At 46.3% G+C, this 26,426-nt stretch overlaps 3 protein-coding genes across 4 annotated transcripts in view; all 3 read left to right on the top strand.

Annotated features, from left to right (window-relative positions):
• Positions 1-7,419, top strand: part of atp6v1h (ATPase H+ transporting V1 subunit H) — a gene marked incomplete at its 3' end in the record, with an annotated part of 43,426 nt that extends 36,007 nt beyond the window's left edge. For both annotated transcript variants that reach the window (XM_084447054.1, XM_084447055.1), the window contains exon 14: positions 6,704-7,419. In XM_084447054.1, the coding sequence (XP_084303180.1) occupies positions 6,704-6,767 (64 nt within the window). The remainder of the gene's footprint in view (positions 1-6,703) is intronic.
• Positions 7,420-16,195: 8,776 nt separating this feature from the next.
• On the top strand, positions 16,196-19,203 carry oprk1 (opioid receptor, kappa 1; the record flags this gene model as incomplete). Its single annotated transcript, XM_084447275.1, has 3 exons — positions 16,196-16,446; positions 17,899-18,251; positions 18,677-19,203. 3 exons carry the CDS (start codon positions 16,196-16,198, stop codon positions 19,201-19,203), a joined length of 1,131 nt encoding a protein of 376 aa, XP_084303401.1.
• Positions 19,204-24,058: 4,855 nt separating this feature from the next.
• Positions 24,059-26,426, top strand: part of LOC311316535 (phospholipid hydroperoxide glutathione peroxidase-like) — a 7,614-nt gene continuing 5,246 nt past the window's right edge. Inside the window, exons 1-2 of the mRNA XM_084447404.1 lie at positions 24,059-24,126; positions 26,033-26,127. Coding sequence (XP_084303530.1) covers positions 24,124-24,126; positions 26,033-26,127 — 98 coding nt within the window. The 5' untranslated portion in view covers positions 24,059-24,123. The remainder of the gene's footprint in view (positions 24,127-26,032; positions 26,128-26,426) is intronic.

Below are 26,426 nucleotides of genomic sequence, written 5' to 3'. Positions count from 1 at the left end.
CAGCAAGGATGTGGATTTGATTGGCTGAGTTGTCTACGCGTCATCGTGAGGTGACGGATATCACACAGTGGTAGAAATGAATGTGGGATGAAACTCACTTTGAATATCACTTTGAATATAGACAAAGAAAACAAAAGGTCTGAGGGAGGGCGGAAGGACATAAGGTGTGGCCTTTCTGACTTAAACAAAGAGAGGAGGATAGGCGGTGTTTACATTTACAAAGAGGGAGAGTTGAGGTGTTTAAAATTACAACAGGGATTGAAACTAGAGGTTGCAGGGGAAAGAAAAGATATGAATCTGAATAGTCTTGAGACTGTGTTAAATTCCATGACAAGAGGGTAAGGGTTGAGGTGTTCACTAGTGCAGAGGGTAAGAGTTGAGGTGTTCACTAGTGCAGAGGGTAAGGGTTGAGGTGTGCAGAGGGTAAGGGTTGAGGTGTTCACTAGTGCAGAGGGTAAGAGTTGAGGTGTTCACTAGTGCAGAGGGTAAGAGTTGAGGTGTTCACTAGTGCAGAGGGTAAGGGTTGAGGTGTTCACTAGTGCAGAGGGTAAGGGTTGAGGTGTTCACTAGTGCAGAGGGTAAGAGTTGAGGTGTTCACTAGTGCAGAGGGTAAGGGTTGAGGTGTTCACTAGTACAGAGGGTAAGGGTTGAGGTGTGCAGAGGGTAAGGGTTGAGGTGTTCACTAGTGCAGAGGGTAAGGGTTGAGGTGTTCACTAGTGCAGAGGGTAAGAGTTGAGGTGTTCACTAGTGCAGAGGGTAAGGGTTGAGGTGTTCACTAGTGCAGAGGGTAAGAGTTGAGGTGTTCACTAGTGCAGAGGGTAAGGGTTGAGGTGTTCACTAGTGCAGAGGGTAAGGGTTGAGGTGTTCACTAGTGCAGAGGGTAAGAGTTGAGGTGTTCACTAGTGCAGGGGGTAAGGGTTGAGGTGTTCACTAGTGCAGAGGGTAAGGGTTGAGGTGTTCACTAGTGCAGAGGGTAAGGGTTGAGGTGTTCACTAGTGCAGAGGGTAAGGGTTGAGGTGTTCACTAGTGCAGAGGGTAAGGGTTGAGGTGTTCACTAGTGCAGAGGGTAAGGGTTGAGGTGTTCACTAGTGCAGAGGGTAAGGGTTGAGGTGTTCACTAGTGCAGAGGGTAAGGGTTGGGGTGTTCACTAGTGCAGAGGGTAAGGGTTGAGGTGTTCACTAGTGCAGAGGGTAAGGGTTGAGGTGTTCACTAGTGCATAGGGTACGGGTTGAGGTGTTCACTAGTGTAGAGGGTAGGGTTGAGGTGTTCACTAGTGCATAGGGTAAGGGTTGAGGTGTTCACTAGTGCACAGGGTAAGGGTTGAGGTGTTCACTAGTGTAGAGGGTAAGGGTTGAGGTGTTCACTAGTGTAGAGGGTAAGGGTTGAGGTGTTCACTAGTGCAGAGGGTAAGGGTTGAGGTGTTCACTAGTGCAGAGGGTACGGGTTGAGGTGTCCACTAGTGCAGAGGGTAAGGGTTGAGGTGTCCACTAGTGCAGAGGGTAAGGGTTGAGGTGTTCACTAGTGCAGAGGGTAAGGGTTGAGGTGTTGGTGTGGAATAAATCATGTCTCCCCTGGAAGCTTATTCAGACGATGAAAGACAAGAGAGAGGGTGTTTGTTTTAGTGAGGGGAGCTGGTGGGTCTGGTGTTTACAGCTGGCATATGGACACGCCTCCTGCATGGCTGCAGGCCTATAGCATTGTGCCCCTTATCTCTGTGTTTGAATGGGCCGAGCGCAGCCCCACTCAGCGATGCCGACCCTTTCACTTCCCTGGTATTGATCCAAGATAAGGCAGCGTAAGTGAGAGCAGCCAGTCTTCTGGCAGACTGGGCCGATGCACTGAGCTGCAGCTACGCGCTTCTTGTCCTCATTATCGCTCTCTGGACCTGCGGTTCAGGAAGGTCAACTTGGGCATTATTTCCGCAAACATGGAAGGTACAATGATAAACACAGCCGTTTGAAACGCAGCTTTGGTGTTGAGATCTACACACACTTGATTTTCTGCCAAGAGCATCACGCCAGCTAACTCTGGCGAGTCAAGGGAAAGATTTTCACACAATAACATTGGGACATAGAGAAATGCAGACATGTATAAACAGACATGTTGAGTACTTCCTTGTAGGCTCATACCCAACTGAACTAGGGACTGTGTCCTTATATGACCTTGAAGGTGCTACGTCATCCTGATAGTTACCAGCTATGCAGATATTTAGTTTTATTTAACCGTTGTTTAACCAGGTTTGTCCCATTGAGATCAGAGATCTCTTTTGCAAGGGAGACCTGGTCAAGAGAGGCAGCACATCCAGTTTCATAGACACAAATACACAACATACAGATTAAAAACAGTAGAATTGACAATCAAGTAAATCAGTTAAAACATTTGCACTCATAAAGCCTGGATAGAATCGGACTAATCATGGATTTGAATATGTTCACAGACACCAGGCTTTGAAGTTTGAGCTCCAACTGCAGTTTAAACCATGAAGTTGGAGCAGAGAACCTCAAAGCCTTCCTTCCCAACTGCAGTTTAAACCATGAAGTTGGAGCAGAGAACCTAAAAGCCTTCCTTCCCAACTCCCTTCTGACACTGGGAACAGCAAAGTGAAGAAAGTCCTGAGAACGAAGGTTGTAGGATCCATTCTTCAGGACAAAAAGAGATGACAGATAAGATGGAGTCAATCCAAGAATAGCCTTGTAAATATAGATTTACCAGCGGCCGAGCCGGCGAGCATATAAGGATGGCCAATTTACTTTAGAATATAAGGCACAATGGTGAGTAAGTGCTCCACTGTTTATGAATCTCAGAGCACCACGATGAACACTATCCAGCATGTGGAGGCAGTGAACAGAGGCATTCATATAACATGTCACCATAGTCAATAACAGGGAGAAATGTCAACTCAACCAGTTTATTTTTTACCCCAAAAGAAGAGATAGATACAGTAGATGGATAGATGGATAGATGGATAGATGGATAGATGGATAGATAGATAGATAGATGGATAGATGGATAGATAGATAGATAGATAGATAGATAGATAAATAAACAGATAGATAGATAGATAGATAGATAGATAGATAGATAGATAGATAGATAGATAGATAGATAGATAGATAGATAGATAGATAGATGGATAGGTAGGTAGATAGGTAGATAGATAGACAGATAGACAGATAGACAGATAGACTGATTGATTGATAGATTGATTGATTGGATGATCATAGCCAGTAATCATGGTAATGCTGCATGTGTGTGTTGGCAGAATCCTTCACTCCTTCCTGACAGAAGTCCTCCGTTGTCATGACAATGGCGGACTCAAAGGCTGTTCGTACCACCCACTGTCAGCCACTTTGTCCTTGGACTGGACCGCGCGTGTGTGTGTGTGTGTGTGTGTGTGTGTGTGTGTGTGTGTGTGTGTGTGTGTGTGTGTGTGTGTGTGTGTGTGTGTGTGTGTGTGTGTGTGTGTGTGTGTGTGGGTGGGTGGGTGGGTGGGTGGGTGGGTGGGTGGGTGGGTGGGTGGGTGGGTGGGTGGGTGGGGGGGGGGGGTGGTGTGTGGGTGTATGTACAGTACATATGTGTGTGTGTGTGTGTGTGTGAGAGAGAGAGCTTGCGTGTGTGCGTGTGTTGCTTGAGATCCCCTCCCCAGTGTTGAGTGTATAGGCTTCACACTCCTATTAGTGTTAGTGTGCTGTGTTAGTGTGTAGGCTTCACACTCCTATTAGTGTTAGTGTGCTGTGTTAGTGTATAGGCTTCACACTCCTATTAGTGTTAGTGTGCTGTGTTAGTGTGTAGGCTTCACACTCCTATTAGTGTTAGTGTGCTGTGTTAGTGTGTAGCGTTAACGTGTTCTTCCTGTCCTTGGGGACATTTCCTGGAGCTTAGTACCCGGAACCGTCGGACAAGAGGCGTGTTTCTCTCCTGCTCTAGAGGCTGGCGCACCCCTCGTCCTCCCCTAGAGACTGAGGAAGATGAGGGTCTCCATGATGCACCTAGAGACTGAGGAAGATGAGGGTCTCCATGATGCACCTAGAGACTGAGGAAGATGAGGGTCTCCATGATGCACCTAGAGACTGAGGAAGATGAGGGTCTCCATGATGCACCTAGAGACTGAGGAAGATGAGGGTCTCCATGATGCACCTAGAGACTGAGGAAGATGAGGGTCTCCATGATGCCCCTAGAGACTGAGGAAGATGAGGGTCTCCATGATGCACCTAGAGACTGAGGAAGATGAGGGTCTCCATGATGCACCTAGAGACTGAGGAAGATGAGGGTCTCCATGATGCCCCTAGAGACTGAGGAAGATGAGGGTCTCCATGATGCACCTAGAGACTGAGGAAGATGAGGGTCTCCATGATGCCCCTAGAGACTGAGGAAGATGAGGGTCTCCATGATGCACCTAGAGACTGAGGAAGATGAGGGTCTCAATGATGCACCTAGAGACTGAGGAAGATGAGGGTCTACATGATGCCCCTAGAGACTGAGGAAGATGAGGGTCTCCATGATGCACCTAGAGACTGAGGAAGATGAGGGTCTCCATGATGCACCTAGAGACTGAGGAAGATGAGGGTCTCCATGATGCCCCTAGAGACTGAGGAAGATGAGGGTCTCCATGATGCACCTAGAGACTGAGGAAGATGAGGGTCTCCATGATGCACCTAGAGACTGAGGAAGATGAGGGTCTCCATGATGCCCCTAGAGACTGAGGAAGATGAGGGTCTCCATGATGCACCTAGAGACTGAGGAAGATGAGGGTCTCCATGATGCACCTAGAGACTGAGGAAGATGAGGGTCTACATGATGCCCCTAGAGACTGAGGAAGATGAGGGTCTCCATGATGCACCTAGAGACTGAGGAAGATGAGGGTCTCCATGATGCACAGACCTCTGAGAAGCTCAGGTCACTATGTGCTAATGACCAGGACCCACAGGGTGACATGTTCCTCTGGCTGAGACCAGCCACCCTGCCCACCGCTGGCTCAGTCCATTACCTACACACATACACTCTCCATGACCTACACACACACACACACACACACACATTCCATTACCTACACACATACACTCTCTATTACCTACACACACACACTCTCCATGACCTACACACACACTCCATTAACTACACACATACACTCTCTATTACCTACACACACACACACACACACAGACACACACACACACACACACACACACATTCCATTACCTACACACACACACTCTCCATGACCTACACACACACACACACACATTCCATTACCTACACACATACACTCTCTATTACCTACACACACACACTCTCCATGACCTACACACACACACACACACACACACACACACACACACACACACACACACACACACACACATTCCATTACCTACACACATACACTCTCTATTACCTACACACACTCTCCATGACCTACACACACAATCTCCATCACCTACACACACACACACACTCCATTACCTACACACACACCTCTACTTTCTAAAAGATAGGCTGATGTTTACGGATGAAGTCTTCAAAGAAACTAGGTCACTTTGACAAGGCTGTCTCTGGATGCACATTCCTTCTTTATTTCCCTCCAATTCTCTGAACACCTCAGTTCTGAAACACGTCAGAGTTCTAGAACGCTTACATCTGATGAAACACGTCAGAGTTCTAGAACGCTTACATCTGATGAAACACGTCAGAGTTCTAGAACGCTTACATCTGATGAAACACGTCAGAGTTCTAGAACGCTTACATCTGATGAAACACGTCAGAGTTCTAGAACGCTTACATCTGATGAAACACGTCAGAGTTCTAGAACGCTTACATCTGATGAAACACGTCAGAGTTCTAGAACGCTTCCATCTGATGAAACACGTCAGAGTTCTAGAACGCTTACATCTGATGAAACACGTCAGAGTTCTAGAACGCTTACATCTGATGCAGTAATTCTTTATTTTCTCCTTTAACTGCATAACCATGAACTAAAAGAAGTGACATGTTGCTAGGGAGCAGTCTGTTGCACTCTGGGGTCCTCAGAGCTGAACCAATCAGCTGTCAGTACACGCTGTACCTGTTTAAGCTTTAACTAAACGCTCGCTGTATTTAACGATGCACCGGGTTGCACCAATTAAGACGTAAGTGCCGACATGTTGTGGTTAAATGTTGATGTGAAGATGGCAACTGAAAGCCGGTCCCAGCTGTAACAGCTAAGTCTCAAGTTCTGACCCCACAGCATCACTTCAGAAGGCTGGTGGAGAATTTGAAGTAGCAAAACGTCAAAGAAAATATCTCTAGTATTATTATTATATGCCTTTTTGCATTACACTGAAATATAATGTAACTAGTGTGTTTTTGTACAGCCTACACATAAGGTTGCAAAATTCGGAACTTCCCTTGGGAATTAATGTGAATTTATTGTCATTAATGGGAATAAACTGGAAAACATAATTTATTTCTGTTAATGTCCATTAATTCCCATAAATGAGTTTGTGAATATTCCCGGAATTTTTGCAACTCTACCTACACATAATGTAACCCTACTGTACCTACACGTAATGGAACCCTACCTACACGTAATGGAACTGCTTGTGAACTGTGTGTGTGTGTGTGTGTGTGTGTGTGTGTGTGTGTGTGTGTGTGTGTGTGTGTGTGTGTGTGTGTGTGTGTGTGTGTGTGTGTGTGTGTGTGTGTGTGTGTGTGTGTCCTCTCTCAGGGAGTACCTGGGGAAGCAGCTGCAGTCCACAGAGCAACCCCAGACTGTGGCGGCCCGGAGCTGAGCAGAGCACCCGCGCATGGGCTGCTGCACTGGGGCACTGGTATACTGATGTACTGGTGCACTGGTGAACTGGTTTATTGGTATACTGGTGTACTGGTGCACTGATGTACTGGTATACTGGTTTACTGATGTACTGGTATACTGGTTTACTGGTGTACTGGTTTACTGGTGTACTGGTGTACTGGTTTACTGGTGTACTGGTATACTGGTTTACTGGTGTACTGGTTTACTGGTGTACTGGTGTACTGGTTTACTGGTGTACTGGTGTACTGGTTTACTGGTGTACTGGTATACTGGTTTACTGGTGCACTGATGTTCTGGATGTTTGTGTCTCGCTGTGCGGCGAGCGTGTGTTACAGTATATCTGTCACTTCCTGCAGTAGCCAGAATCAGCTGTTCATTTCCTGTGTGTGTTCCCTCGCTGTGACCCCCTGGTTGTGACCCCCTGGTTGTGACCCCCTGGTTGTGACCCCCTGGTTGTGACCCCTGGTTGTGACCCCCCTGTGACCCCCCTGTGACCCCCCTGTGACCCCTGGTTGTGCTGTATGTTGCGTCCTCACAGATAACAGATGTACGCTGATGTGATTCTTTGTCTGTGATCGTTGTAAAATTGCTTTGCTAAAGTTATTTATGTCTTACCTGTGAAACAGTGAGTATGCATTCCAATAAAGTAAATTAATCAACTATGTTTTGTGATTTGTCTGCATTCACATTTGTTTAAATGATAGGAAGTCTAAATTTAAGCAGGTTAGAAAGGTGTTTAGAAACCTTTTCACTACCTCTTGGGTTACCAGATATGACATGGTGCCAGACCAAGGATCAAATAGATTAACGTATTTGTTGGGTATGAAACAAGCTCTAATTATTTTATTTTTAGGCCCTATAGATATTTTAGGGCATTTCTGTTTTATTTGCATAGGACAGTGCAAAGACAGACTGGAAAAGTGAGAGAGAGGGAGAGAGGGGGGGGGGGAGGTGGAGAAAGAGAGAGGGGGGTGGAGAGAGAGGGGGAGAGGTGGAGAGAGAGAAGGCGGGGTGGAGAGAGAGGGAGAGACAGAGAGAGAGAGGGGGGTGGAGAGAGAGAGGGGGTGGAGAGAGAGGTAGAGACAGAGAGAGAGAGGGGGGTGGAGAGAGAGAGGGGGTGGAGAGAGAGGGAGAGAGAGAGAGAGGGGGGCCCAGTCTCAATGTCCCCCCTAAACCCTCAAGCCCTGAGCCCTCACAGACTTATTGACGTCACCTGGTAAAGTGGTTGAGTGTGAGAGGCTGCAAGGGCTCGAATTGGTATAAAAAGGAATGGGACAGCACTTGCGACATCACATTACGTTGACGTGAAAGCACATTTCTTACTATTGTGGGTGTGGGGCTTTTTATCAAATTTTCAATTTGACATGTTTTTCTTGTAGGCCTTCATGTAAATTAATTTGGGGCTGAGTCAAATCCCCTTTACATTATCTGAACTCTGTGTTACCCTCAAAACGTCTGTTCAATTTGTTGAAATCATTTCATTTTGTGGTGATATGCGAACTACATTAATGCCTGTGATTCTTGTTTGTGATGAATCCAAAAGTATTTACTTAAGAATGATAATAAATTATGTATACACATTCCTGCACCTCACAACTCTTTCCATATTCATGTTGGAAATCTCAATTCAAAGAACACTGCACCGAAATGGGTGATTAATGTCATACTGCTTTTAACTGGGCAATCATATGATTTAGAGCAACAGAAATCTATGGTAATTTATAACCTTAGCCTACATATTTTTGCACAAATCACATTATACAAATCCATGGGGTTAATAACCCATAGGCTACTTAAAAATAATGAAACCAAAATAATTATAAGGCTACTTGTGCAGATAAGCAAGTCCAGCTGAAAACATATTTAGTTTTGTAACATGAACATTAGGGTTGGTTGATCTGTCCGTGCTTGTTTATTGGCTGTTCTTCAGGTGACCCCATGTTTCACGTCACAACGATATGAACTGTGGGTAATTCCCTCAGGCGAAGTCTGCAGAAGTGCAGGTAAGGGGGCATGAAGGGCTCAAAATGTCTGCCAGAGAGCCCTCATGCACTTGCTGATTTGACATGGGGACACCCTTGAGCCCTCACGGACTTAAGTCTGTGAGTCTGCAAGGGTGGACATGGGGACTGGGCCGGGGAGAGAGGAAAAGGAAGACATGCAGAAAAGGGTGTGGGCTGAATTTGACCCCCTGCCCCTGCCGTAGGCCTGGCCTGAGAGGTCAGCCAGAACAAGCCAGTCTGTCCACATCAGGATCCCCGTTGACCTTGACTCAGCGAGCAGAACTTCCCTCCCAGAGCCTCTCCGTCGTGGTCTCCCCCTCCCAGAGCCGCTCCGTCATGGTCTCCCCCTCCCAGAGCCGTGCCGTCGTGGTCTCCCCCTCCCAGAGCCGTGCCGTCGTGGTCTCCCCCTCCCAGAGCCGTGCCGGCGTGGTCTCCCCCTCCCAGAGCCGTGCCGTCGTGGTCTCCCCCTCCCAGAGCAGCGTCGTCGTGGTCTCCCCCTCCCAGAGCCGTGCCGGCGTGGTCTCCCCCTCCCAGAGCAGCGCCGTCGTGGTCTCCCCCTCCCAGAGCCGCTCCGTCATGGTCTCACGCTCCCCTCAGAAAGGGGATATTTCACACTGGAGGATGTGTGAACTCTACCACCTGAACTGAACCGTATTACCATCGGCAGGGTGTGGAATTGCATTACCGTCTGTATGAAATATAAAATGTATTTGCATAAAAGCCTTGGTGGAAAGTGTTTTTCAATCTGTTTGGGGAAAAAAACTATTAAAACTAATGTTTTTCAATCTTGTTCCCCATGGGCAGAAGCATGTAAGAGTCCCACTCTCTCCGTCCTTCAAGACAAACCAAATGGGAGTTTGGGTTTTAAAGGAGGGATGAAGGCCGAAACTATTAAAAGAGTAAATGCATGGAACCAGAGTGTGTCTATCTATCTATGGTAAATGGACGGCACTAATATAGCGCTTTTACACCTTAGCGGCACTCAAAGCGCATTACAATGGCCTCTCATTCACCCCTTCACACACACATTCACACACCAATGGTGGTAGCTGCCATGCAAGGTGCTAACCTGCTCATTGGGAGCAATTTGGGGTTAGGTGTCTTGCTCAAGGACACTTCGACATGTGGACAGTCGGAGCTGGGATTCGAACCACTGACCCTTCGATCATTGAACGACCCGCTCTACCAACTGAGCTACAGCCACCCCGCCTGTATCTATCTATCTATCTATCTATCTATCTATCTATCTATCTATCTATCTATCTATCTATCTATCTATCTATCTATCTGTTTATCTATCTATCTATCTACCTATCTATCTGTTTATCTATCTATCTATCTGTTTATCTATCTATCTATCTGTTTATCTATCTATCTATCTATCTATCTATCTATCTATCTATCTATCTATCTATCTATCTATCTATCTATGTATGCAGAGTCAGTATTGATGTTCAGCGCTGGGCCCTCTGCGCCCTGCTACACAACTCATCATTATGAATGCTTTTACTTTTATTGTTTATTTTAAATCTTTTCTCACTGTTTGTATGATTTATGTTTTTATCCTTCTCCTTTTATGTAAGGCACTATGTGCTACATTGATTTGTATGAATGGGGCAATATAAATAACTTGACATTATTATTATTATTATTATTTACAGTGGCGCAGGCTCCTGTGTTCTGGGTTCTCTCCCTCAGAGAATGAGCCCTGGACTCATTGGATGGTTCTGTGCCCCCTCCATTCGTTATTGGGTTCTCCTGTGTTCTCCTGTCTCAGGGATGCCTGTCTGTCTGTCTGTCTGTCTGTCTGTCTGTCTGTCTGTCTGTCTGTCTGTCTGTCTGTCTCTCTGCCTGTCTTCTCTTGTCTGGACTGCACTTGTATAGCAGTTTTATCCAAAGCTCTTTACAATGGCCTCTCATTCACCCACTCACACACCAATGGCGGTAGCTGCCATGCAAGGTGCTAGCCTGCTCACTGGGAGCAATTTGGGGTTCAGTGTCTTTGCCCAGGACACCTTGACATGTGGACAGGAGGAGTCGGGAATTGAACTGCCGACCCTGCGATAATTGGACGAGCCGCTCCAGCTCCTGAGCCCAGCTGCGTTCGCTCCTCAGGATGAAGGAGGAGTGCGTGATGAGCCTCAGACACTCACTGTGCATATCCAGATGAAGGGGTGTTAATGAGGGCCTTTGACGTGTTCAGAATAGATGTTCAGCAGAGTCATCTGAATGTGTAATTCACACAGTCTGTAGTGTAGGACTCCGCCCCCCCTGACAGCTGGGAGGAAAGTATTGACAAACTCCACCGACCAATCCTGACCCTCTGCTCCGGTGACCCCTGGGGTCGTAGAGAGCCCGTTCCCATGGTGACAGTAAAACAAGAGGGCTCTTAGTGCAGCACGATCTCAGTCGTGACTCCAGGAGGGGAATGAAACCAGGCCTACTGCTGAGACTGGGAGGTTGTGGGTTCGATCCCCGGCCGAGTCATACCAAAGACTATAAAAAATGGCATCAATGCTGACACTAGCGTCAGGTGTACTTGTACATCAAGCTGCCTCACGCTAAGGAACCACTAGGCTCCAGAACCATTGGTTGTCAAGGCTACTTACTTACTAGTGTAAGTACTAATGTAGTGTACTAACTAGTGTACTAATACTAGCTCTCTTCCCTGGCCCTGACTAACCCTCTGCCTCTCCCAGCCTCTGCTGAGGGAACCGTTCCATACTGAAAAGCAATAGCTAACCATGGTGGGGGTTAGGACGCTTCCAAGGACCCTGCACTGGCAGGGGCCAACATAAACCACTACTACAATCAGGTCTAGGCTTGGTGGACCCCAATATTATATTATTTCATAGGGCCCATCATTTCCATGATAAATGGACTGCACTTACACAGTGTTTACCCAAAGCGCTTTACAATGAAGGCCTCTCATTCACCCATTCACACACCAATGGCGGCAGCTGCCATGCAAGGTGCTAGCCTGCTCATTGGGAGCAAGGAGGCGTCCAGTGTCTTTGCCCAAGGACACTTGGACAGGTAGTCAGGAGGAGCTGCGATTTGAACCACCGACCCTACGATCATTGGACGACCCGCTCTACCTCCTATTCTAGCCGCCCCTGCTTCACACCACCACACTGGCAAACGTTCGGCGTGATATAAAACGGCAAAGCTGCTCACTAGGCTATATTTTTGCTCATCTCAATGTTAGACTAGGGTGTCGTTATTGAGATTGATTGAGACTATAATCATTTTATAATGATCAGCTGTTGTGCTATTACCGAGTGAGGCTCGCTTATTGCATCAGTTTAGTGAAGAATATAATAAAGAGCTGATAATATTCACAGGACGTCATAGATTAATTAATTAAAGCGACAAAATGAGTGTTATGTGTTGCAAGTCGTGTGAGACCTTGCCTCCCACGTGAAGATGTCAATAATAAATCTGTTAGTGAAACAATTACTTGTCTTGGTAGAATATCATGCTGCCATGGAAACATTGAAAGCGGTTTGCCTTCAAACAAACTGGTCTCTTTAGCAACTCAAGGTTTAGCAACGAGGTCTCTCTCTCTGTCTCTCTCTCCGTCTCTCTCTCTCTCTCTCTCTCCGTCTCTCTCTCTCTCTCTGTCTCTCTCTCCGTCTCTCTCTCCGTCTCTCTCTCTCTCTCTCCGTCTCTCTCTCTCTCTCTCTCTTCTCCCTCCCCTCCATCACGCCATCTCATCCATTAAAAAAATCATTTGACAACATCGCTTTTGAATCCATCTCATCCATTAAAAAAATCATTTGACAACATCGCTTTTGAATCCGAGAAGCTGCTTCATCTGAATTAAAACTACCAGAGCATGATTGGCATTTGGCATTCAAATTGATTCTGGTTCAAATTAAGGAAAGCCTAAATTAAAGGCATTAGATAGTTTCACCCAAAGCAGGAAGTGTAGTCTATTATTTATTGTATTAGCTTGAACAGTCAGGTATTATCGTCATGGTGATCCATCATGGTGTCAGTGTATTTGCATCTTATAAACATAATGCAAATTAAGATTTTCACGGCTGTCACGCCAACACAATCTTCAACAATAATACACACCCACCAACACCTGCAAGGGGTCTCTAGGCAACCAGGATCTGTGAGTGTGGAGGAAAGGGGAGTGTGTGCGTCTGCAGCTCCGGCTGGGATTCTCAGAGTTCATCACCTTCTGTGTGACAACAAAGCCAGTTTCCCGGTGTCTAGCGCTTCGTGGTGTCAGTGGCTCGCTAGGCCAGTAGCCTCAGTGTGATGGAGTTTCCTCCTGGTCCAACACTGCTCCATCTCTCCCCAGGAAAACAGCCCTGGTGAGGAGATGAGCTGTGATCTCTCTCAGCTAACAGCCACTGGTAAAGGGATGGGGAAAGATTGCTGTGATTTTACAAATCGAGTTGCCAGTAAAATAAACCTACCAGCGACATATCTTCCTACAGTACCTACCTACCTACCTATCTATCTATCTATCTATCTATCTATCTATCTATCTATCTATCTATCTATCTATCTATCTATCTATCTATCTATCTATCTATCTATCTATCTATCTATCTATCTATCTATCTATCTATCTATCTATCTATAGTATCTACCTACCCACCCACCTATCTACCTACCTACCTACCTATCTATAGTATCTACCTACCTACCTACAGTACCTACCTACCTATCTACCTACCTATCTATAGTATCTACATACCTATCTATCTATCTATCTACAGTACCTACCTATCTACCTACCCACCTACCTACCTACAATACCTACCTACCTACCTACCTACCTACCTATAGTATTCCATCCTCTATCAGGACTAGTCACCTTGTTCCCGCTGCTGAAAAACATCCCCAGATCATGATGCTGCCAGCGCCATGCTTCACTGTAGGGATGGTATTAACCTGGTGATGATACCACCATGCTTCACTGTAGGGATGGTATAGTCAGGTGATGGTACCACCATGCTTCACTGTAGGGATGGTATAGTCAGGTGATGGTACCACCATGCTTCACTGTAGGGATGGTATTATCCAGGTGATGATACCACCATGCTTCACTGTAGGGATGGTATTAACCAGGTGATGATACCGCCATGCTTCACTGTAGGGATGGAACTGTATTACCACACTTAATATTCTTACTTATTCAGGACAAAAGGTTCAATTCTGGTTTCATCAGACCAGAGAATCTTGATTCTCATGGTTTGAGAGTCCTCTAGGTGCCTTTTGGCAAACTCAAAGCGGGTTGTCATGCGCCTTTTACTAAGGAGTGTCTTCCGTCTGGCCACTCTACCATAAAGGCCTCATTGGTGGAGTGCTGCCTGGATGGTTGATCTTCTGGAAGGTTCAATACCTACCTACAATAACTATCTACAATACCTGCCTACAATACCTGCCTACAATACCTACGTACAATACCTACAGTACCGACCTACAATACCTACCTACAATACCTACCTACAATACCTACCTACAATACCTGCCTACAATACCGACCTACAATACCTGCCTACAATAGCGACCTACAATACCTGCCTACAATACCTACCTACAATACCTAGGCAAGGCAAGGCAAGGCAAGTTTATTTATATAGCACATTTCAGCCACAGGGCAATTCAAGGTGCTTTACATGAGACATTAAAAGCATTTAAACTAAAAGCAAGACATTATAGACATTTAAAACAAAAGGCAGGACAAATTAAAAGCATTAAAACAAAAAGCAAGTCATTATAGACATTTAAACAAAAAGCAGGACAAATAGAATACAGGAATAAAAGTTACAGTGCAGTATACTGATAAACATAGCTCCTCTTAGAAAGCAGTGGCAAAAAGAAAAGTCTTCAGGCTTGTTTTAAAAGAACCAAGAGTTGCAGCAGACCTGCAGTTTTCTGGAAGTTTGTTCCAGATATGTGGAGCATAAAAACTGAATGCTGCTTCTCCATGTTTTGTTTTAACTCTGGGGACAGAAAGCAGACCTGTGCCAGACGACCTACCTACCTACCTACGTACAGTACCTACCGACAGTACCTACCTATCTACCTACCTATACCTACAGTACCTACCTACCCACCTATCTACCTACCTACCTACCTAAGCACACAGTATATTTAGCTCAATCTGTATTAGTTGTCCACAACCTGCTTATCTGAACAGATGTGCCCTACCCTGTATAGGCCTACTCCACAAGATGCACGACTGTAGCTGAAAATGCCTAAAATACTTAATATGTTTCTTATTTCCTTCTATTTCTAGACGTATAATTGGCATATTTGACTTGCCAATGATTTGATGCTAAACATTAGTTGAAATAAAATGCAGTGTATTTCGGATGCATCATCTTCTTGTGGAATAGAACTTCAAGAGGCCAAAATCGTCGAATCATCAATTTATTGAGCAAGCCTTTTACACGGGGTCAAATCTTTGGCAATACTAATGTTCACAGGGAGGGGCCGAGTTTATATGTCCTGACTTCAGGCCAGGTCTCACATGATAAACAAATTTGCATACAAGGGATATAAACATGGTCACAAACGGTCAACTGATGTTCTGACTGGTCAATGTGTCAGCTGTTCTTTGTATCAGCTGAGCTCTTGCCCCCCTTCCTCGGACACACCTCATGTTCCAACTGTAGGCTAACTGACTTCAGAGGTGTTATCTTTATTGACTCAGGGACAAAGGAATGTTGACTTTAGGACAGGACATATGTTGTAACCCACATGTTAAACTCCTTAATTAACCCAGTTCCTACCTAAAGTGAAGTTTATTCCTTATTCTTAATAAATTGATTACTACATGAGAGTAATACAAATGTATTGATGTAATACAGTGTGGTACACTATAAAAATATACTACAAAGGACAAAAGACAAGCAGTTGTAGGCTGATAAAGTGGTGCTTATAGGCCTCTAGCCTCGTATTGATATGATGTGTATTGATATGATGTGTAGCTTCACTATGCAGGCTCCCCAGGTCTGAGCTGTGATGTCACTGAGCGCGTGGCCGTGCGCGCGCACGAGGGGGACAGACGGCAGAGCCACGCGCGCGGGGAGGAATTCTCTGCACTTTATTATTCTCTCTATGAATGAAACCTGGGATTTTAAACACGGGTTTTAAATAAACATAACAGAACATAAACACAGACTACACGTCCTCCTGTGAACTTTCCAGAGCGGAGAAGACAAGGTAGGACCATACTGTGTTCTTGAGTCTGTTTGTTGAATATTCTACTGTCTGTTTCCTTGACTTACGTATTTTATGAACACGACTAATGAATAAGAACAAATTGTAGGCTATAGGCCTACATAATATTTCAAAATTATAATTATGACATCAACACATTGCATTTGTTCATTAGCCCGCACAACCAAAACCACTCACTGTTTCAGCAACCATGGACAGCGGCGTCGTGCATATATTCAAGGAGAACAAGTGTCCCCCTGGACAGCCGGAGGACTGCCTGCCCAACCTGGACACCTGGCAGCCGGACCTCCAGGACATGTTTAACCTCACGGCCAACGGCAGCTGGCTGCTGGAGGAACCCGAGCCCATGTCGCCCGTCATCCCCATCATAGCGGCCGTGTACTCGGTGGTGTTCGTGGTGGGCTTGGTGGGGAACTGCCTGGTCATGTATGTCATCGTCAGGTACGGGGGACTTTTCTCAGCTCCGGTTGTGTGGGACCACTACTCTGGAATAACACACACACACACACACACACACACACACACACACACACACACACACACACACACACACACACACACACACACACACACACACACACACACACACACAGACACACACGTTTGAATCAAGGACCTGTTATCTGTCATTTCCTCAAGACACCGTGGAGAGCACCTTGCATTTAGGAGGAAGGAAAAAACAAATGAAAGTTTCTAAGAATATTGTGTGGGTTCTGTGGGGGTTCTGTGTGGGTTCTGTGTGGGTTCTGTGTGGGTTCTGTGTTTGAAGTTTGTTGTTGTTAAACTGCCTCCCTTCAGTGTTATACAATACATGAAGTCGTTGGACAGTTTTGTGCTGCGAAACCACTGGCGTTCTAAGGGCAGGTGCGCCCCCTAGCGGAGATGTTGCAAGTACATTGGCATGAGGGAGAGAGAGGGAGAGAGAGAGAGAGAGGAGAGAGAGAGAGAGAGAGAGAGGGAGAGAGAGGGAGAGAGAGAGAGGAGAGAGAGAGAGGAGAGAGAGAGAGAGAGAGAGAGACTCTCTTGGTTCTTTTAGCGTCTGCATCCAGGACTAGAGATACACGCATAAGTGTGGCTGTATTGTATCTTTATCCTTTGATCTTTATCCTTTGACAAAGCCCACCTCTATTCCATCCCATAATACACACTCTCCCTGAAGAAAATAGATGCAGCATAATTGCATTAATTAAGTATCAGACTCATGCACCACAGCATTACCATGGTTACCCATCCCTCCTGATTCTAAGATCATCCCCGGTTTCTGCAGGAGAATCTATCCAGGCAGATGAGCTCTGATTTAGCCTGTGTTTCACAGTGGTCAGGTCTTTGATTTAGCCTGTGTTTCACAGTGGTCAGGTCTTTGATTTAGCCTGTGTTGTTCACAGTGGTCAGGTCTTTGATTTAGCCTGCGTGGTTCACAGTGGTCAGGTCTTTGATTTAGCCTGCGTGGTTCACAGTGGTCAAGTCTTTGATTTAGCCTGTGTTTCACAGTGATCAGGTCTTTGATTTAGCCTGTGTTGTTCACAGTGATCAGGTCTTTGATTTAGCCTGTGTTTCACAGTGATCAGGTCTTTGATTTAGCCTGTGTTTCACAGTGATCAGGTCTTTGATTTAGCCTGTGTGGTCACAGTGGTCAGGTCTTTGATTTAGCCTGTGTTGTTCACAGTGATCAGGTCTTTGCTTGTGTTGACATCACTGCTGGCCTTACCTGTGCATTTAGGTTAAAATCGAAGCTCAAGAAGAAATTACTGCTCTCAAGATTCACACACAACAATTCTTATGACTTCTCTTGAAATGTACATTTTCAGTCACAAAGTGAAGAATCCCATTTCTCAATAATGGGACATAATCCATGTTTTTTTCATGCAACATCGTCACTTGTCCCCTGTGCAGATACACTAAAATGAAGACCGCCACAAACATCTACATCTTCAACCTGTCGGTGGCCGACGCGCTGGTCACCACCACCATCCCCTTCCAGAGCACCGACTACCTGATGCACTCCTGGCCGTTCGGGAAGGTGGCCTGCAAGGTCTTCATCTCCATCGACTACTACAACATGTTCACCAGCATCTTCACCCTGACCATGATGAGCGTGGACCGCTACGTGGCCGTGTGTCACCCGGTCCGGGCGCTGGACCTCCGCACGCCCGGCAAGGCCAAGGTCATCAACGTGCTCATCTGGGTCGTGTCGTCCGCCGCCGGCGTCCCCGCCATGGTCCTCGGCAGCACCAAGACTAACAACGGTAGCTCCGCCCCCAAAAACACACACCCACCATCGCTTAGCTTCGGTTAGGGAAGGCCAAATGGCTATTAGTTTCACCACACAAAATAAGACTAGAAGATAGTAATACTACGAGATGCACACTCAAAAATGATAGGGCTCATTCAAAAAGTGATTTTTTAAATCAGAATAATAATATTGATGTAGGCCTAGCTAGCGCAACGTTTGTATTTGCTCTACTGTACGTCCAGGAAAATGTAAAATACGCCACGAAAATCTTTCCCAACTGATTAAACAACATGTCTTAGATCCCAGGAAAGAACTAGATCGGTGTCCCACTGTGCTACTTACTCACTCCAGAGTATAGATCAAGTTCTGCTGTCGTTTGCTGTGACCCCGTGACCCAGCCGTGACCCTCTTGTGTCTGCTCCCTCCCGTCGACCCCAGGAACCACAGAGTGCGCCCTGCAGTTCCCCGACCCCTACATGTACTGGGACACCATCATGAAGATCTGCGTCTTCATCTTGGGCTTCGTGGCGCCCCTCCTCATCATCAGCGTCTGCTACACGCTGATGGTCCTGCGCCTGAAGAGTGTGAAGCTGCTGTCGGGCTCGCGGGAGAAAGACCGCAACCTGCGCCGCATCACGCGGCTCGTCCTGGTGGTGGTGGCCGTGTTCGTGGTCTGCTGGACGCCCATCCACATCTTCATCCTAGTCAAGGCCCTGCACCCCGGCGTGCCCGAGACCACGCCCGTCATGGCCGCCTACTTCTTCTGCGTGGCGCTGGGCTACACCAACAGCAGCCTCAACCCCATCCTCTACGCCTTCCTGGACGAGAACTTCAAGAGGTGCTTCAGGGACTTCTGCTGCCGCAGGGGCCCTGGAGGGAGGGCGGGTCAGGGGGTCAGCAGGGTGAGGAGCACGCTCAGGGACCACTCCTGCAGGGGGGGCCCGGGGCCGGCCAGGCCGGTATGACTAGCCGTGGAGCTGTCCTCCTCCCTCTATCAGGGTGGGGAAGACTCCAACGACCTGGGCTTGACTCAGATCACCTCCGCCCTCTGAGAGAGAGAACAGCAGCGCGGGGACATCCCTGCCAGGCAGACCTCAGGTCTGTAGTCCCACGTCACGCTCCTAGTGACCGTCATCTGCATCAATCTAATGCCGGGCTCAGACTACAGGATTTCTGGGCCGATTTATCCCCGATTCACCCCTCCCGACATTCGGAGGAGAAATCTGGTCTGGAGCGTTGGTCGGGGCCGATGATCGGTCCAGATGATCTTGTAATGTGAGAGGTTTATAGATCCAATCTTATACCTCCCGATCGGCTCGCAGACCCATCGGGGCGGCCCCGATAATATCAAACATGTTTGATATTTAAGATTATTACGTCCCGACTTTACAAGTGAGACGGCGAGACCAGTGGTTCGTTGCTCCCTCGGGAATGATAAGATCCTGTAGTGTGTGATGAGCCGTTATTTTCAATTCTTGCTGTGCGTGCTCGTATGAGATGCGCAAGAAGAATATCTGTTAAGATTCTCCTTAAGTGCGTGATGTAACCCGATTTCTAAATTGATTAGGATTTTAAATATCCTGTAGTGTGAGCCCGGCATTAGTCATCTACTCTGTAACATCATATGTGTGTGGTTTTTATTTTACATTATGGTAGTTGATATTGGCCAAATTATTTGTTATGGGAAGTTTTGACACATTATTACTAATTTCAATATTTGAAAATTTGATGCTGAAAGAGTTTGTTGACATGGGGTAAAACTGAAATGGTTGATAATGACTTAATTGTTGACTTAATTAATGACTTGATTAATTAGTATAAAATTATCTTAGCAACCTATGTCACCTGATACATGGAGAAAGAGGGAATTCAAAAGAAAAAAAGGAGCTTTTTGTAGAAGACTCTCTTAGCATCAAGATGGTATTTTGATCTCATGAAAGGTGTGAATGGGCTCAGTGTGAAACAGTTCAGTCACGTGTGAGAGAAACCTGAGAAGAGAGATATGTGAGAAGAGAGATATGTGAGAAGAGAGATATGTGAGAAGAGAGACATCTGAGAAGAGAGATATGTGAGAAGAGAGATATGTGAGAAGAGAGACATCTGAGAAGAGAGATATGTGAGTTGTTTTCTGTGAAAGTGTGAGTGAGCGCTGTGCTCTGGTGACTGAAGAGCAGTCCTCCTTAGAGGGGACACATTTAGACGGGACACATTTAGACGGGACACATCTAGTTTCACTTTTAGGTCACAGTGATATTAAACATCAACATTTTCAGGGAATCTCTGGATTTCAGCACAAGCCTGAAATACCGGATCTAGTTCTGGAATGTTCCGGGGAGTTCAGTGAGTAAACTCTAGATCTAGTTGAGGAATGTTCCGGGGAGTTCAGTGAGTAAACTAGATGCAAAGCTACTGAATCACATTCCACACAGTGTTTCAAAGGCCACTGTTCTTTTGAGCATGTTTGTGTAACATGAAATGTGTTTGTGACAAACCCTGATTCATCTTAGGGACAGCTTTACACACTCATATTCTACACAGCAGAAGGGAACATTACATTAGCCTGCTGTCACTGCTCAAATGGAAAACATTTTGATGGCATGTTAGCATGTTTAGCATGTTAATGGCCTGTTAGCATGTTTAGCATGTTGATGGCCTGTTAGCATGTTTAACATGTTGATGGCCTGTTAGCATGTAAGCATGTCGATGGCCTGTTAGCATGTTTAACATGTTGATGGACTATTAGCATGTTTAGCATGTTGATGGCCTGTTAGCATGTTTAGCATGTTGATGGCCTGTTAGCATGTTTAGCATGTTGATGGCCTGTTAGCATGTTTAGCATGTTGATGGCCTGTTAGCATGTTTAACATGTTGATGGACTATTAGCATGTTTAGCATGTTGATGGCCTGTTAGCATGTTTAGCATGTTGATGGCCTGTTAGCATGTTTAACATGTTGATGGACTATTAGCATGTTTAGCATGTTGATGGCCTGTTAGCATGTTTAGCATGTTGATGGCCTGTTAGCATGTTTAGCATGTTGATGGCCTGTTAGCATGTTTAGCATGTTGATGGCCTGTTAGCATGTTTAACATGTTGATGGCCTGTTAGCATGTTTAGCATGTTGATGGCCTGTTAGCATGTTTAGCATGTTGATGGCCTGTTAGCATGTTTAACATGTTGATGGCCTGTTAGCATGTTTAGCATGTTGATGGCCTGTTAGCATGTTTAGCATACAAATTGTACAGAGGGTTCTAAGCAACAGGCAGCAAGACTTTAGCATCCGCATATTTATAAGTCAAGTTGTTAAATGTGAATTCACTTTTGGATAAAAGTAGTATTGTTGATATTGTTGTAGCCTACACTGTAAGTATATATCAATCTATTTTCAGCTTTTGTTATAACAGTAATTGTTATCCTCATAGAATTTATCATTATGTGCTGTACAGTAAAATGTTTTTCGCAGTTGCTTATCTTAATGTTACTGTGGGCTTGAATGTACACCGCTAAGAATGTCTTATATGAAACCACACGGACACACATACAGTACTGTGATGATTCCCATTCATACATACAGTACTGTGATGATTCCCATTCATACAGCATCTGCTGTTTCATTAGTAATGTAGTCCTGTCTTATAGAGCCTGATGCATGCCTAATATACTAACTAACCTGAACTATATCTGTGATTGATGCTCAATATGTTATTTGATGTTATTCTGTGAATGCTGTGTTGTGTAAAGTCTGGTGTTGATAGTGAATATAAAACATACAGATATGTACAGAGAAATATGGACACAGTATAGACATGGGCAGTCTTCATAGGCCATGATTCAAGCAGAACATGTGTGTGTGTGTGCTTTACTAAGCTCATGAGAGTAGACATATTTAACCATGGTTTAAAATGCTGTATTTGCGTGTTCTGTTCTTGATCAGTGTGTTTCTACTATGAGCATGTGAACTGTGGCTCTAGCATCACTGTAGCATTCGTTAACCTAGAAAAAAACATGTAACCTTTGAATGTTAGTGCATAGTTCACAATCACATACACAATAAAGACAAGTCAAATGAAATGGAATGTATCTCCCTCTCTCCCTCCCTCATCCCCTCTCATCCCCTCTCATCCCGCCATAGGACTGCATCTGCGTTCCCCAGACCATAATAATCACCCGAATGAATCATTCCAAAGCAAACCTGCAGCCAAGGACCCGTGAACTCTGACCTCTGTCTCTCCCCAGCTACTGTAGCGGTCACGCTAAGAACTCCCTTCAGAACCTGCATTAAAAACCTGCATTAAATCTGATTCACCCGTTGTTTGGTGCTGGAAGGAGACTGCGTTACCATGGTGAAGCGCGCTGGTGGGAGGCGCGGTGTTGTGTCAGTGCGCCCTCGCGCGTCGAACTCCGCCGCTGCTCTGAATGGGTTTGAGTGAGGATGTTGTCACAAACGCATTCAGCTCTGAAGACTGATTCCATTATACTTCTCATCCATACCGCTCTGGGAGCTGTCTCTTTCAATCCACTAAATTGAATCCATCGATAGAGCAGCAAATGACATTAGCCTACAGTTTAAAAAGAGGATGAAATATTGATGTGTGCTTTGTTTGTGTTCCCAAGGGCATAGATGGTTTGTGCTTGAGGTTCTGAATCTGGCATTGTGTCTGCAGCTGTGGCTCGGAAGCATTTCCAGCGGTCACCAGTGGAATTGATGCTCCTTTCCAAGCGTGTCCCCCTCCAGGGTGACCAGGAGCAGTGGAATTTGTCCTCTGCATTTCTCCCACCCAAGCTTGTCCTCCTCCAGGGTAACCAGGAGCAGTGGGCCGTCCTCATCAGCAGCGCCCGGGGACCAAGTTCAGGTGCTCAGTCCAGGTCCAGGTGCTCAGAATGGTCCCTGGTCCAATCCCAACTCTCGGCTCGGCTGGCTGTCAAATGAGCCAAACGTCTATGGGAAGGACGGATGGGCGGGGCCTAGAAGAACCCTACTGAGCATGTGCAGTAGTCTACGCCGTAGATTAAACAAATTGAACGTGAGATTTTTTACTTCCTGTAGACTCTAGAAGACTGCTGTGGAGCTTGAGGAGGAAGGTAGAATTGACCCTCCTATCAAAGGAACACACCTACATCCTTCACCAGCCATCGAGTCCTCCTATCAAAGGAACACGCCCACATCCTTCACCAGAGTCCTGAGGCCATCGTCTTCGCAGGTGTGGGGGGCTTTTGCTCATGTCCTCCACAGCTACGCGGACGATGAACTGACCTGGGCTGAGTTTCCCAGAGGCATCGTAGCGCTACGTTCATCGTAAGCTACGGCGTTCATCGTAGCGCTACGATGCCTCTGGGAAACTCAGCCCTGTGCTGTTAGGATCCTTCCACTGTCATGAATCCACTTCACCATATGGGGGCACAAGTTGTAGCCTAGTTTATCCAGCATCACTAATTGAAGTGTGGAAAGAGCAGCATTCTCAGGTATAAACCCCTCCCACACCTATGAAGACTGCAGGTGCACCAATATTAGACATGTTCTTGTTCCTCTCACTCTCCTGAAGTCATTTCACTAATAGGCAGCACAATTTCCCAGCCTCACTAATTGAACCTGATTGACACACGTTTAGTTGTAATTGATTGTTTAAATTATTGTAGTTAATTATTATTTAAATCATGTTTTTCTGTAATTATAATATAACTATTTTATTTTTTGTTTGCACGTGTTCTATCGTATTTGGGATGTTTTCACAGTCAAATACTACATTTGTTGTGCGTCACCTTTATTTTGAAATTCCCTGGAATGCTCTAGACCGGAAGTGATCTTGGAGGCTGGTAGAAATGTGGGTAGTGAAACGCGCAGTAAGCATCGCAGGACTGCTGGGAAGCAGAGGTGCAGCCAGAGCAATGGTAAGTAGCCATTGATTGGTTACTCTGTCTTAAAATTGCTTAACAATATTATGTTTTCTGCTTAACGAATGTTTTAATAAGTGTATTCTTCAGTGAACCAAAAGCAGGGCAGATTAAGGACGTCTATTTATACCCAACAATCACGAGGTGCCACCGTGAACTCCGTCCGATGGTGAACATGTAGCTATGCTAGCTAGCACCAGATAGTCACATACTCGATGGTGAACATGTAGCATGCTATGCTAGCTAGCACCAGATAGTCACACAGTCGACGTTAGCAGCCAGTTCTCTCGTCGGTGGGCTGATCAACTGTCTCTAATGTCACTGTGTCTGTGTTCCCAGGGAAGCTGTAGTAGGATGCTAGTGCTAGTAGCTAACAGCACTGCCTTTTATTACAAACCCCAGAAAGACCTATAGCTACCGAACATAACACACATTTACGGGTCACCAGTTGGGAGTAACGTTATGGAAAGGTTCAAGGTTTTTTCTTCGGCTTTGCTTAACCCTAACCTAACCCTAACCCTAACCTAACCCTAACCTAACCCTAACCTAACCCGCACTGCAGTAAACGCAGTTGACTCACGGCTCATTGCTGGACTCATCACGTGAAAGACCGATTCACACCTTCCTGAGTCACCTTAAACTGTAAACTGTTAAACTTTAACAACACCAACACAGACTTGGAGTGCCCGTTCACTGCTAGTTTGAGCTGTCTGGGGAAAAATGAAAGGTTTGGCCCTCAGTTTGTTTTCAATGAGGAGGGAAGATGACGTTAACCTTATTTTAGCTAACTAACACTTAAGAGATTATTTCCCTGAGTGAGTCAGTCACCCCTGCTCTGGATAGAGACATATCGGCCTACGTTGACAGATCTAGGATCAGCTGACCACTCCTCAAACGTATCCCCACACGAAGACTGGCAACCACCCAGCACCAGAACTGACCTCAGACCAGAGTGTGAGGCATGTAAATGCATCATAGGTCTCTAGGACAGGCTTCCAGGCTTGTTAGTGGGTTCCAGAGTAGAGACTGAAGTCCTGCTCTCTGCTTTAAGACCAGCCTCCTAGCTCAGCTGGTGGATAATCCAGGTTGTGGACTAGACCGTGACCACCTGACTCAAAACCACCACCGAGATCCCACGTCTCATCCACTGGCTGTTAGCTCTCTCCATGTGCAACAGTACCGGTCCAGACCTCCTGAGGTTGGGTCAGATCTACCGCAGGCCCACTGGCCAAGCCCCCCCCCAGGACCCTGACTCATTACGTCCTGTCCGTCAGCGTGTCTGTTGTGCTGCTGTGGTCAGTCACGGCCTCCCTGGAGTGTGTTGGAGGCCTGATAGCCACCACTCCCTGTCTTATCTTATAGGGGCGGCTGTAGCTCAGTTGGTAGAGCGGGTCGTTCAGTGATCGAAGGGTCAGTGGTTCGAATCCCAGCTCCGACTGTCCACATGTCGAAGTGTCTTTGAGCAAGACACCTAACCCCAAATTGCTCCCAATGAGCAGGTTAGCACCTTGCATGGCAGCTACCGCCATTGCTGTGAATGTGTGTGTGAATGGGTGAATGAGAGGCCATTGTAAAGCGCTTTGAGTGCCGCTAAGGTGGAAAAGCGCTATATAAGTGCAGTCCACTCCCTGTCTTATCTGCTCCTCACTGGGCACAGATGGTGGCGCCAGGAGAGGATCACGTGTTTCTGCTCTCATCTGGGGTTAATGTAGGTCGACTGATCAAGAATAGAGAACTATCTTATCTTTCCCTACCTCCCACGTACCCATGCGGTCTACCTCAGTGTCTTGTGCAAGTTCAACTTGGGTTTACTGCTGTGTGGACTTTAGTACTGACTCCATCCCTCCTTCCCTCTCTCCCTCCATCCCTCTCTCCCTCCCTCCTTCCCTCTCTCCTGTTGCAGTGTGCGGCAGTAGACGACTGGAAGACGGCCAAGTCCATCTATGAGTTCTCAGCCAAGGACATAGACGGAGAAGAGGTGTCCCTGGAGAAATACAGGTGAGAGGAGAGAGCAGGTCTCAGGTGAGAGGAGAGAGCAGGTCTCAGGTGAGAGGAGAGAGCAGGTCTCAGGTGAGAGGAGAGAGCAGGTCTCAGGTGAGAGGATAGGGTAGAGCAGGTCTCAGGTCAGAGGGTAGAGCAGGTCTCAGGTGAGAGGAGAGAGCAGGTCTCAGGTCAGAGGTCATAAGTCCCATCTCTCCTACAGCGGTCGTCTCTAAACTGCCGTCTCCTCCCTCGGCTTCACTGTCCAGTTACCTGAGCTGAAATCAAACAAACAAGTTTTTGTATCACATGGATTT

The sequence above is a fragment of the Borostomias antarcticus genome, assembly GCF_949987555.1.
Source record: "Borostomias antarcticus genome assembly, chromosome: 12".
Classification (NCBI taxonomy): Eukaryota; Metazoa; Chordata; class Actinopteri; order Stomiiformes; family Stomiidae; genus Borostomias; species Borostomias antarcticus.
The sequence above is the reverse complement of the archived record's forward strand: the minus strand, read 5'-3'. Positions and strand labels throughout refer to the sequence as shown.